This window comes from Habropoda laboriosa, unplaced genomic scaffold (assembly GCF_001263275.1).
Source record: "Habropoda laboriosa isolate 0110345459 unplaced genomic scaffold, ASM126327v1 scaffold2, whole genome shotgun sequence".
In the NCBI taxonomy this organism is placed as follows: domain Eukaryota; kingdom Metazoa; phylum Arthropoda; class Insecta; order Hymenoptera; family Apidae; genus Habropoda; species Habropoda laboriosa.
In genome coordinates, this window is record NW_017100190.1 from 5,281,322 (window position 1) to 5,294,503 (window position 13,182).

At 33.4% G+C, this 13,182-nt stretch overlaps 2 protein-coding genes across 2 annotated transcripts; both read left to right on the plus strand.

Moving 5' to 3' along the window:
• The first annotated feature begins 2,501 nt into the window (after positions 1 to 2,501).
• LOC108580052 (NAD kinase 2, mitochondrial) lies at positions 2,502 to 5,091 on the plus strand. Its single transcript, XM_017943711.1, has 6 exons — positions 2,502 to 2,648; positions 3,321 to 3,618; positions 3,708 to 4,031; positions 4,099 to 4,180; positions 4,261 to 4,525; positions 4,588 to 5,091. Exons 1-6 carry the CDS (start codon positions 2,612 to 2,614, stop codon positions 4,824 to 4,826), a joined length of 1,245 nt encoding a protein of 414 aa, XP_017799200.1. The 5' UTR covers positions 2,502 to 2,611; the 3' UTR covers positions 4,827 to 5,091.
• A 2,681-nt stretch (positions 5,092 to 7,772) lies between these two features.
• On the plus strand, positions 7,773 to 12,610 carry LOC108580010 (stAR-related lipid transfer protein 3). Its single transcript, XM_017943660.1, has 11 exons — positions 7,773 to 7,947; positions 9,894 to 10,175; positions 10,332 to 10,412; positions 10,538 to 10,615; positions 10,706 to 10,759; positions 10,820 to 10,952; positions 11,050 to 11,273; positions 11,353 to 11,508; positions 11,583 to 11,687; positions 11,754 to 11,929; positions 12,014 to 12,610. Exons 2-11 carry the CDS (start codon positions 9,933 to 9,935, stop codon positions 12,213 to 12,215), a joined length of 1,452 nt encoding a protein of 483 aa, XP_017799149.1. The 5' UTR covers positions 7,773 to 7,947; positions 9,894 to 9,932; the 3' UTR covers positions 12,216 to 12,610.
• Positions 12,611 to 13,182: the final 572 nt, after the last annotated feature.

The following is a 13,182-nucleotide window of genomic DNA, read 5'->3' on the forward strand; positions in this document are numbered from 1 at the left end:
CACCTCTGCCCATAAAAGAAAAAAAAAACATCAGCACGATAAGGGTAACATTTGCTGTAGAGTAAGATATACGACAGAATGACGAACGAAGTCAATCTTCCAATTAAGGACGAAGTTAAATGCCATTCCACGGATTCTTTAACCCTCTTTCTTTTTTGTTAATTCCCTTTTTATCTTATTTATTTATGTTTGAATCATGAGTGAACAGAAATGAGGCTCATTGATCGCATGATTGCTACACGAATAGAACAGCTTATCGACTCGACGTAAATTTTTGACAAAAGATTATACTACGTGGTAATTAATTTGCGAGTTAAAATTAAAGCGTATAAAAAAGTATAGCTTGAAATAAAATGTACGAATATTCGGATATATGTAATCTTGTGAAAATTTTTTTGTTCTTACGCGATTACATTTTAACGAATATAATTTAACATGGCTAAATTGAGATCGTTCGATCTTCAATAACCATGTAATCGAAAGCAATATTGATAAAAATTCAATTTGTCGTGGCGATCGAATAGTTTTATACGTTGAATGGCAGTTGTTTTAACGAGGATGGAGAGAAGAAAAAAAAAGAGTTACGAATTTTAAGGCAAAACAATGAACGATCGTATTTTCGTTTATTTAAAATTAAAACCGTTTTAATCCTACATGGTGCGTAGCGGTTAACACTACGATATTTAAGCGTCGTCAATTTTTATCCGCGTCGAGTTCCAACGACAGGACCTCGTTTGATTGTTCGTAATAGCACGCGAGTTTTTTAAGCGATGTTCGATTTCTCGATAGGATTATAGTAATGTGTAATATCTCACATGCAGTTTACCCCGGGATGACGAACAACAAAACTGGACACGTTTCAGGATATCGTGCGTCAGGGCGTTGTAAGAACATGCTACGTATGAATGATGGTGTCGGTAGTAATTCTTGGATTAATTAATAAGCCGTGGTACCTTCGCAAGTGTGACCATCGCGCGACGATAAAACAACACAAGAACGTTAATGATATCTTGTTTTTTATGTAATTGATGTACATTATTGCTCGTAATAGCGGATAGTTATGTAATAACGAAGATTTAAGAGAGAAAACAGATAGAGAGAGAGAGAGAGAGAGAGAACGAGAGAGAGAAGTGGTTCGGCCGTAGTGATATGTGCTAAACATTCGTAGTATGTAAAAGTATTAGCTAGATTATAAAATGCCGCGTGAGAACGATTACAACGTGAAAGATAATTAAAAAAAAAAAGAAGATATGCGGGGTGCGGCTGGACACGCAAAACGAATGTATTGTCGTCCTGACGTAATCTAAGAATGATCGGTACCGGTAAGGTCGTAACGAATAAAAACGCGCGTCTTTTTATTATAATTTAACTTCATGATTTGCATACACCGTGAACATGCGAAACGAGATGTATCTTTTTCTTAGTTTTCTTTCTGTAAATCGATCGATCGTTCAAGTAAATGTTTTTTCTATTTTCAAGACAATCGTTAGATATCGTAACGATGACATAATGTAAAACGCGTAATGTTAAATATGGTTTGTTGTGTGAGCGCAATATCGGGGCATTTCGCGATCTTACCGAATGTTCTTAGAGCATACGTCGACATGAGCGTACGCGTGAACACATGTGTACATCACTTTATGCACGCCTTGCACCCTCGTATTATAGCCGATGCATTAGACATCTCATACATTCAGACACACCACCAACAACAACAAGAACAAATAATTTTTTAAGATTCAATTATTATTTAAATAGTACAGTTACATTGTTAGTATGAATAACGACGCTTTTTATACGAATTTTAGTTTTTAACGTCGATCTTATGATATATTATATGGTATAATGATAATGACAATGGTAATAACAATAACGATAAATGATTATCGATAATGGAACAGATTAAAGAGAAATGAATAAAATGCGCAAATGAGAAAGAGAATACGAAGAGAGAAAGAGAGGGAGCGAGAGTGAGAGAGAGAAAGATTATTGAAAGACAGAGTGTGTGTTTAAGCTAGATGATTGTCTATAGTATAAACGAAGGCATACGTTAGGTAGCCTCGATGCTATTTAAACAGACTTAATTAATGTATTGCAAATGAATTAATAAAGTGTAAGCGAAGCGTGTATCTGTACAGTGAAATCTTTTTTTCTCAATTATTTCAATTGCTCGAATTTGAAAGCAAAACATTTTTAATTTATGTTTAACTATTTCACGGTTTTTCGCTGACCTGTATATACGAACGGAAGGGAACATCAAACCAATTCCAATGGAGACTTTCTATTAACGTTAAAATTTATATATACATATATTTTTTGTAAGTAATTCATTGTAACGAAATTATTATTTTATAAACGGAAACAAAAATTACGCACGTTCAAATTTTCCGCGGTCGCCATACTGCTATCGACTACTACACTACTACTACTACTATCTCACTCGTGATTTATCTCTACATCATAGGCTGTGAACGTGTACGTTGCATTTCAATATACGTATCTACTATTCATACCGATAGAGAGGTTAGAAACGTTTGAACGTATTTAATGTTCCTTTCTTTGTACTATTATTTGTAAGTACTTTGCGCATAAATTTTTTAAGCAGCATGCGATGACGACACTCAACCAGCTTCGAAGGAGATCTGTCAGTAAGTGAATTTTTATTATTGTTTAATTCTATTGGTGATGACACGTAATGTCAATGAGCTCCAATGAAAATTTGAAAAACAAAAGACGTATTACAGTAATAATTTAGACATGTACTTTGGTCAGTTATCAATAAGTCTGTAATTGAAATGTTAAAATGCAATATTTTAACTTGACTGATTCGTAAAATGTGAAAATCAAGGAACGTCGATTGTAATTAGAAATGTGTAAATAAATGATAAATTGTAATTCGATTCTTTAAAGAGAGTAATGAAAATGTAATGTTTCGTGATTTCGTCGAAATATCCATCACATTCGCACAGTATTATTTCGTTACTGCAGTTATTTCTTATTGGAAGTGGTTGCCCTTGAACTAAATACGTTTACATTTGTAAGAAATAGTGCATTCACTCAAAAAAGTAAACGTCATTTTTAGAATGTGTAACAAATGGAATTAATATATAAAAAATATTGAAAAGTTTTTGTACATTTGAGAGAAAAAGCTAATTGTGCAATTGTGAGTTTCTTAAAAATGTAAATACATATGTGCTACATGAATATTTATGACACTTAAGAGATATGTAGATTTCCGCTTGTCATTGCTTTGAAATCTTTATGTCATGATTTCTTGAAAACGACGCGATCGTCTAATACATATCGTTTTATATTTTCAGGAATTCTACAATTTTTACAACCACGCAAGTGTAATGTTTATAATAATCTCGGATTATTTTTGCGAAATGAATCGAGCTTTGTACCGAAGCGGGTACTCATCGTGGCAAAGTTGTCACGATATCATTTTGAAAAATTACGTGAACCAAACTTGAATGAAGACCAGTTAAAATTGAAATTAAGAGAAAGGGGCTCTGATTATGAAGCAATGTTGGCTAGTCATATGTCAACCAAAGCTGTAAAAAGTCAAGTAACTGAGGTGTTGAAAAAAATGAATATAGAATATAAAATAATAAATAGGTAAAACACAATCTTATTAATGTTTATTAAATTATAAGTTTTCTAATATTATTTACAATTTGATTAATTTCTCTACTTTTCTATCACAGGGAAAGTCTAGATCATTCAAATTTTATTTGGGCTGATTTAATCCTTCCGATCGGTGGCGATGGTACGTTTTTATTGGCGTCAAATATGATATTTGATAATAAAAAGCCAATAATAGGTATCAATTCATACCCGGAAAGGTCCGAAGGATTTCTTATGTTACCGCCAAAATATACGAAAAATATATCGGAAATTTTCGAAAAGCTGAAAGCAGGTGATTATAATGTAATAATGAGAAGCAGAATTCGTACAACGATAACGGGAGACAATGTCTGGGATGTTCCGTTTCATACACATGAAAAAGGTCGCGTTGCAGGAGGAGAAAAGTAAGAAACTTGATTATTGTTTGTGTCACTTAAGATAAGATAATCAAAGTACTTCTTATTCTAATAGATTTTACGTTGAAAAGCCGAAGAAAGAAGTACCAAATAATGTAACAAAGGAAAGGCGTTTGCCTTGGTTAGCATTGAATGAAGTAAATTTCAGCAACTCGATGCAAAATTTATTCGTATATCGTTAATCTGTAATAAAATTTAATATTTCTTTTATACGTAGGTTTTTGTGGCAGAAACACTATCCGCTAGGACAAGTTCCTTACTTTTAAAATTCGACAATAAAGATAAATATCATTTTGTGAAAAGCTCTGGTCTGTGTGTTAGCACAGGGACAGGCTCGACATCTTGGTATAAATCTATAAATAGTGTAAGTCCACAAATAGTACAAGACATATTGAGTCTTGTAAATCAAAAGAAAGAGTTTAGTAATAAAGACATCGAACAAATTTGTATTACTTTTAATAATAGTTTACAATACAGTGCAGGTATGTATAGTGTAGTATCTTAGATATAAAAGATTAGCATTAAAAACTTATTTGTATTTCAGAGGACTTAAGGTTGTGTTATGCTATAAGGGATATGATAGTAACTGATATATGGCCCATACCAACAAAGTCTCTGCGTCCTCGAGGATTTTGTAATAAGTTAACAATAAGATCGCAATGTTACGATGCGTGTATTGTTCTTGATGGTGGTATAGCGTATCCGTTTAGTTTTGGAACTTCAGCAGTATTAGAGGTTCATCCTGAAGATTCTTTACGAGCTTTAACCCTTTCCGATAAATAAGTACTTAACGTCATTAAAGATACGATTGATTTAAACTGGGGCATTGGGGGATAGTTAGAATATCAATAACTTTAATATGTTACATGTAAGATGTGAAAAGAACACAAAGTGAAAGAATTTTACTTTTGTACTTCATAATGTTTTGAAACTTTAGGAAGGGCATTTAATTTTTATATTTATATCAAGTACATTGAAAGGCATTATAATTGTTTTTAGAATATATGCATAATAGTGTCTATTGCATTTCGACAGAAGGGCAGTAATGGAACCAATACAATAATTATATGTAATATAAGCGACTTTTATGGAAATGTATTTCGTAAGAATAAAATATTGAGAGTACTGTTTTTAATGTAATTTTCATGTTTAATTTTACCCTACTCCGACAACATTCGGTAATACCGTAAAAAGATATTAGCACAGACAAGGTACAGCATAAACTTATAACCCAATGCATTTTTTTATCCACGTCGCAGGGGCTCTAGAGCCCCCTTACCATTTTCACGTCACTTCCAACGTTATCATTTCAGCATAGAATAAGATAACAAGAAATGCAATTATTTATTGTAAGATAACTTTACAGAAGGTTACAATAAATCAGTATTGTTTTACAACATTTTACAGTCTATTAATTTGCTAGCACTAGAGAAATGAGTTAGACAAGGAAAGATATAGGGATAGCCAAGGACAGAAAATTTGAAAAGTGAAACTAACGTCATCTCGCGTTTGGTGACACCAACTACGATTTTTAACAGGATTACAGAATATAAACAGAGGTATTAGACAAGGAACGCACTAGTGTGCGACAAGAATAGAGAGAGAACGTTTCCTATTGGCTGGCGGGTCGCCATGCTCCGCTTCGCATGGGCTGATCAAGTCGGTCAGAGAAAAGTCATTAATAACTCAATAATTAGGATGATTCTCTGAACTTTTAGAATTGAAGAATGAAGTGTGGACCTTTAACAACTTTCTCATATAATTTTTAATGGTCTCGATCCTTTCGATATTTAGTTATTAACAATTTTAGTACGCGATGTCGGAAACGATATCGCATACCGTCAAGTAGCTTTGCGGTTTTTTTATAATTTCGTACCTTTCTACTAAATTCTCATGCAAGTAATTATACGCATCTGAAAGGCAACTCTTTTGGCTACATTCCCATTTGATTTCTGTTCACAATTCCAGTTTAGTTTAAGAGTTATTAAACATGGTTTGGGTAAGTATTACAGGCGTCCGATTCCAGCGTAACACATTTTCGTTATTTTAACAGATATGCGTGACTAATTATGCACTTTAAAGCATGCAGAATGCAGAATGGACTTTTATTTATATTCTGCAATTATTTTTGAAGTCGTACGTTGTATGGTTTATTAGATATTAGCAATTGTTTGTAATAGTTGACTGTACTCGAGTACGATGAATAGGAGACTCTCTCATATAATGTTTAATTACTCTTAAACTAAACCGGATATGTGAACAAAAATTAGATGGGAATGTAGCCAAAAGAGTTGCCTTTCAGATGCGTATAGTTACTTGCATGAGAATTTAGTAGGAAGATATGAAATTATTAAAAAGCCGCAAAGCTACTTGACGGTATGCGGTATCGTTCCCGACATCGCGTACTAAAATTATTAATAACTAATTATTGAAAGTATGTAGACCATTAAAAATTATATGAGAAAGTTGCTAAAGGTCCACACTTCATTCTTCAATTCTAAAAGTTCACAAAATCGTCCTAATTATTGAGTTATTAATGATTTTTCTCTGACCGACTTGATTAGCCCATGCGAAGCGGAGCATGGCGGCCCGTCAGCCAATAGGAAACGTTCTCTCTCTATCCTTGTCGCACACTAGTGCGTTCCTTGTCTAATACCTCTGTTTATATTCTGTGTTCCTATTACAAAGTCGTAGTTCACGTCACCAAACATGAGATGGCGCTAGTTTCATTTTTCAAATTTTCTGTCGTCTATCCCTATATCCTTCCTTGTCTAACTCATTATTCTAGTGCTATCCTTATCTACTCGTATTGTTCCTATTACAAAGTCGTAGTTCACGTCACCAAACACGAGATGGCGCTAGTTTCATTTTTCAAATTTTCTGTCGTTGTCTATCCCTATATCCTTCCTTGTCTAACTCATTATTCTAGTGCTATCCTTATCTACTCGTATTCCTTTCCTTGTCTAACTCATTTCTCTAGTGCTATCAAATGAAAATAGACTGTAAAATGTTGTGAAACAATACGAATTTATTGTAACCTTTTGTAAAATACATTTTGTACAGTTATCTTACAGTAAATAATTGATTTTTTGATAAATAATTGCATTCTTGGTTTTTCCTGATGTTGAAGTCCTTTCCTTGATTCCTATGGTGGTTTGAAAGTTCCATCTGCAATTCACAGAAGAAGGACATTAATTTTAATGAAGCTATAAACAATTCTTAACTAATCTACTGCATGCAATTATGCTCTAATATACAATAAATATTATTAAAAGCGAAAAATTCAAAGAATTCTCATTATTCTGTAATCAAAAATATGAGAACATAACTTTTCATTATTGAATGATTCATCTCATGCACGTGTTTTACTGCTGTCGAGAGATAGTCAAAGTTCTACCCATGAAATCCAATATATTGTAAATATCTTTATATGCGGATTCTACACTTGTCGACTTTACCATCTTCGATGGTTCGATTGTATATAATACCTAAATTCACCGCTCTACATTGTAAAGGGCATAACAAAACCTCTGATATCTCATACGATCGGTAATTTAGAACGTGAGACATAAAGTTCCACACGATGATAGATCTATTCTTTACCTCGTCTGTGGTATTAGCATTGGTTGGTAGAAAAGTGCCTAAAGATGGCACTACGTTCAGCTCTATCACATGGCGCCGCCGTTATCAGTGTGAAAAATTCACATGCAGCTCATGTAGATAAATTGCTACATTACTTGTGTTTATCCTTGTTACAGCGATAGTCGAAATATCGTCGGTTCTTTTAAGAATTCAGCATTTCTTTGTAAATTATTTTTATCGGGATGATACGCGAGTGGAACATGTTAACAGTTGCCTCTTTTTCAATGCGATTGGATTTATGAGGATTCACAAGACCTAAACGGTAAACAAAAGTAATTCATTCACACCTTTTTTTTTTTAATTGTTGTCGAGTCCCTGTAGTTCTTATGCCTACTATTAATCGACATATACATATAGAAATGCCGCTTCAAGGGTTGCCAAGCAGAATTAATAGAAGCTGTGGCGGAAAAAGTTAGTAGCCTCTTAAATTGATAAGCTGCAAGTTTCTTAGACGCTTTTGAGGTTAGAATGTGTCGTTAATGTCAGTTAAGTCAAGTATGCTACAAGAGATCTCTTAGAATCGACGCAGTACCGATAATATTTCTCGTTCGTGATTATCAGTGTAAATATCAATACGAAAACAGCAATACAGAAAAGTGAACAATTTTCACGATAGAAATGATATTCCTATATTTTGAACAAGCGTCAATATAAGTATATGGGCCATCGGCCGTATCAGCTGTTGCATTTCGTAGACTTGCTGACTTTAAAATTTAAATTATATTTGTCGAAAAAATAAAAACTACGTGACTGTAAAATATTTTCTAAAGTCATTTTGAAACTTACAATATCTAAAAATAAACACAATAGTTATCAAGAAAGTTCCATGAATGTTTCTTTTTGCGTTAGTAAATCTGATCGTACAATTGCCATCGGACATAGTTCATATACTATCACGGTGAAGAGATAAATTACTATTTTTGCAAGTCAAATTAATTCAGACATTCTTTATCTCTTTGCGGTATAAAAAATTCGCTTTTCGATTTACTTATCTATACACACGTCCTGCGTACTGTTACATACATATACGAAGCATGTTCTTTGTTAGATTGTGTCACAAGATATTTAATCTGCAGCTAAATTGACGCATTCGACTTTTATCTAACGCATTAGGTATATATTCCCGGTCATCGTAAGGAATGTAAGTTCATTTTTTTTTACCATCATTATCTTACAAGCAATGAAGTATATATACGTCGTAAAAGATGAGTGTGAAGAATTGATCTATAAAAAGTAACAATTTAGATACGAATTGAAGTGTGATATAATCGTTTACGACAACGAAAATCGACTGAGGAAAAAATGTTAAGCCCGTATAATTTATATATCGACCGAAATGTGTACATATTTATTCTTGTTAATAAAACCGATAAACGTATACTCGAACTCAAATACATAACCCTTCACAATCGAAGATATCCTAAATATTGATATAAAAATTACAAACATATTGTTCGAGATAATCGATCTATATAACGTCTTTGCAAACGACCATCCATAACCTTGTAAAAACAAAAAAAAATATCGACCATTATAAATATAATTCTTAGCAACAGAATTTTTAAGCAGCTTCTTGTAAACAAACGAATATAGCTAGAAAAAAGAAAATTGTAAAAAATTATTAGTATTAATTTTATTCCATGCAAGAGCGGATGTAACGTAAGGTGACAAGCTTACATTCTGTAAGATGTAAATGTTATCGTTGAGACAATATTCTTAGAATCACAATGCCGTATCGAACACAGCTTAAGAAGAACTAACCACCAATACATCGAATCGGTTGCAACGAGCGTGACATTTTTCGAAATACTTGGAAATATAATTTACATACATACATATTTAACGTAACAATAAAACATTCTGTTCAGTCATGTTATTCTCATTTGCAAAATTAACCATGTTGAACCAAACATGTGTGACACACCGTATGGAAAGAAATTATAATGAATATTCCCGAAATTGTCCGTTGACCGTACGTTAATTACAGATCATTGCACCAAACGATTTCCCATCGCAACCGGTTAACACTAGTCCATAGTAGTTAAGCGAAAATCGACGCATGCAACGCAGGTTCTTATGATGGTCACGAAAAGCGGCGATAATCGGCGTGTTTTCAGTCGGTAGTATCGCACGGGTGTAACGTTATAATTGTAACATGTCCAAATGATCGTATAGAATTACTAACCAATTTCTAATTGTTATTTTCAGGCCATCGTGGTGGATATCAAACAGCAGGAGACTGGTAGAATGGCAGAAAATGAGAGGCAAATTAGAGAAGCCGCTGAAACTTTGTTGACCGGATCTATAAACTCACAGAGGAGTTCTTACACTCAACAGAGTGTAACGTTGAACACGGATATCATTTCGAACGAGAATATTATCGCGGGTGCCATGCAGAACTGGAGGATGTCTGCTGTCAGACGTTTCTTCTGCCTCTTCGTCACTTTTGATCTTCTGCTCACATTTCTCATGTGGCTCATTTGCACGATGGTAAATCACGCTATAACTTAATAGGCAATTTTTTCTTTTCAAAGCTAAAGAAATCTTTTTCTCCTTTTTACGTACATATATTTTCGCCTGTGGTTCATACGAGCCAAAGAAATTCGTATATGATAGATTCCGATTTTATCCGAAACGTATTTTTAGATTGCCGGCGAGAGTGTGGAGTTTGCCTTCATGACTCAAGTGGTCCACTATAATATTAAAACATCGCTGTTCGACATAGTGGTAAGTATCGTGATGTTAGTACGTCACTTGAGAGGATACAAAAAAATGTCGAAGATGACATGCAGTTTGTTGTCATTTTTGATCATTCGACGAAGCAGAGATTTTTACGAATTTCATCTTCTTAGATAGCAGCGATATTAAGGTTTTCGATCATATTGCTCTTCTACGCGTGTCTTCATTTGGACCATTGGTTCTTCGTAGCCGTAAGTGGAACATTTTCGTGAATAATTCGAATGTAATTAATTACAAGATAATGCTATTTTGTAAGAGAGACATTGTGTTCTTTGCTACAGATGACAACTGCCTCGACGTGTGCTTTTTTAATTACCAAAGTATTTCTTTTCGATGTGAGTGTTTGATTTGTCAATTACATGGATTTACATTAATGATAAAATTGTCGTTTTTAGTGGACGACGTGCAATCAACCAGTATTTCAAGTTCTTCTCATTCTCTCATCTTTTGTATTGTCTTGGGTGGAAGCTTGGTTCTTTGATATTCGTGTGTTACCTCAAGAAATAGAAGCTAGAACCTGGTTAAGAAGTATAATACTTTATCGTTATATTCCTTTATTGAATATCGAATTTGGCGTTGCGTATCGTTGCTTCAGATATAAACAGATATTTCAAATTGCTTTTAGCTTTCATAGAAAATGAAAGGGAACCACTTCTCCGAGGCAATCCGTCGGATTTGCGCCAATACACTAGCACCGACCCTAATGCTACATTTTTCACACCTATGGATTCTCAGGATCACTCTGATAATGAAGATGAAAATTATCGAAGACAAAGTTGTGCCAGGGGTTCAACGAAAGCAAACGAAATATTTCCGCCAAAGCCTTTAGAGAAATTCACGCCAGAGATGGTGAGGGAAGATTGTATAACGAATTAATGATTATAATGGTTTTATCAAAGTCATATGTATGATTTGAAAATGTTTATAGATAGAGGATTATAAAAGACAAGCGAATGCGTTAGTGCAAAATTGCCATGCTTTATTGCAATCTAAAGACTGGCAAATTGAAAATATAATGCCGAACGGTGATATTATCTTTTACGTGGACCGTCCTAAACCAGAAGGAAGGGTTTTAAAAATAGTAGTAAGTTTAAATAAAATATCGTTTCAGTTTCGTACATTCCTTTATTACAAGATGATTTAATGCAATCTTTTAAGGGAACTGTTCATGCCCAACCTAGTTCACTTATTGATAAATTATTCGATGAAGTAGAATTATTACCATCATGGAATAAGCTAGTTTCAGAATCCAAAATATTACAGGTAACATTTTTTTTTTACTTTTATATGTTAATTTAAGTGATTCATTATTGTGTATTCCTCGGTCAGTACATTGACGAGAATACGGATATTGTTTACCAAGCTACAAATCCTCACGGTGGCGGTATGATTGGGGCCCGAGATTTTATTATTTTGAGACATCGTATTCGGTACAGTAACTATTATCTTACTTGCGGTACGTCAGTGCCTTTACTATCGATACCTAATCGCAGTAACGTTGTCAGGTAAGATTATAAAAAAATCATTCAAATTATACTATATCGTAAAGTGACAGATACCTGTTTGCAATGTATAATATATTGTTAAAGGGCTGAAAACAATATAAGCTGTTGGGCAGCAGAACCTTTACCTAACGAAGAGAATAAATCCCGAGTCACGTGGATTATTAATACGAATTTAAAGGGCTGGATTCCACAAAAATTCGTAGATAAATCAATGAATAGTGCATTGACAGAAGTCATATCTTCATTAAGGAAATATTTAGAAGAGCCACAAATGTCGTCCGATTAGTGCAATATTTGTTTCGATAATCGATCAAAGAACCGCGGTCTTTCATAATCATCCCTACTGTGCATGTTTCATCGAAAGAATTTCGATTTTTTTAATGGCATTTCTGATGTTCTGAGAACAACGTATTTCCTGATCAGATCAAATATGGTGTCCCCGCAATGTTTTCCATGTGTTATGTACATCATATTAGTGTAAACAAAATGACAAATGTAGAAAGAGTCTGTGAATGTTTTTTGTTGGAGAGCCGACAGACTGACAGAAGAATGGTAAAAGACTTTTTTTACACGCTTAGTATTTCGTAAGCAAGAATTAAAGGAAAGAGATGCGTGCTATGTATAAAATATGTAAAAAAAATTTCACGAATTATTTTCGATATAGTTATAATTTACATTAATACAGAAATTGAAACACTTAAATGGTGATAAAATAAAACTTGGGCAACTACCGTGTGTTATAAGCACCTTGCAATAGGACGTGATTCATTTTTTGTATGGTTTGTTTATAAATCATTTATGAGCAATTTTACCGTAATAAAATAGAACATATTTTTCCATTTTAGATTTTCTAAAGTGTCGATAACTTATGTACTTTTATTCTGCATGCATTGATTCACCAATCGTTCTCTATAATCTTCGTTCCTAATATAAGGATGTTAAATTGTAAATGTAAAATAATGTTAGGTGAAGTAATTTTTGTTATAAGATTTATTGAATCAACTATTCTGGATTTAGAATACTTCCATTATGCATAAGTGCTTCATACTTATGAAGTTATTATTATCTATATATTTCACGAAAATTAATTGCATTTATACAATTCATACCAGATATACAATTCACGTGTAAATGTGATTAGCTATGCATCATTGCAATTTTGATCTTGTACAAAGAAAACAGTTGTACCGAAAAGAAACTAGAAAATTTTGCATAATGAAGGAATAGTCGTACAAATAATTTAACAAAGGATA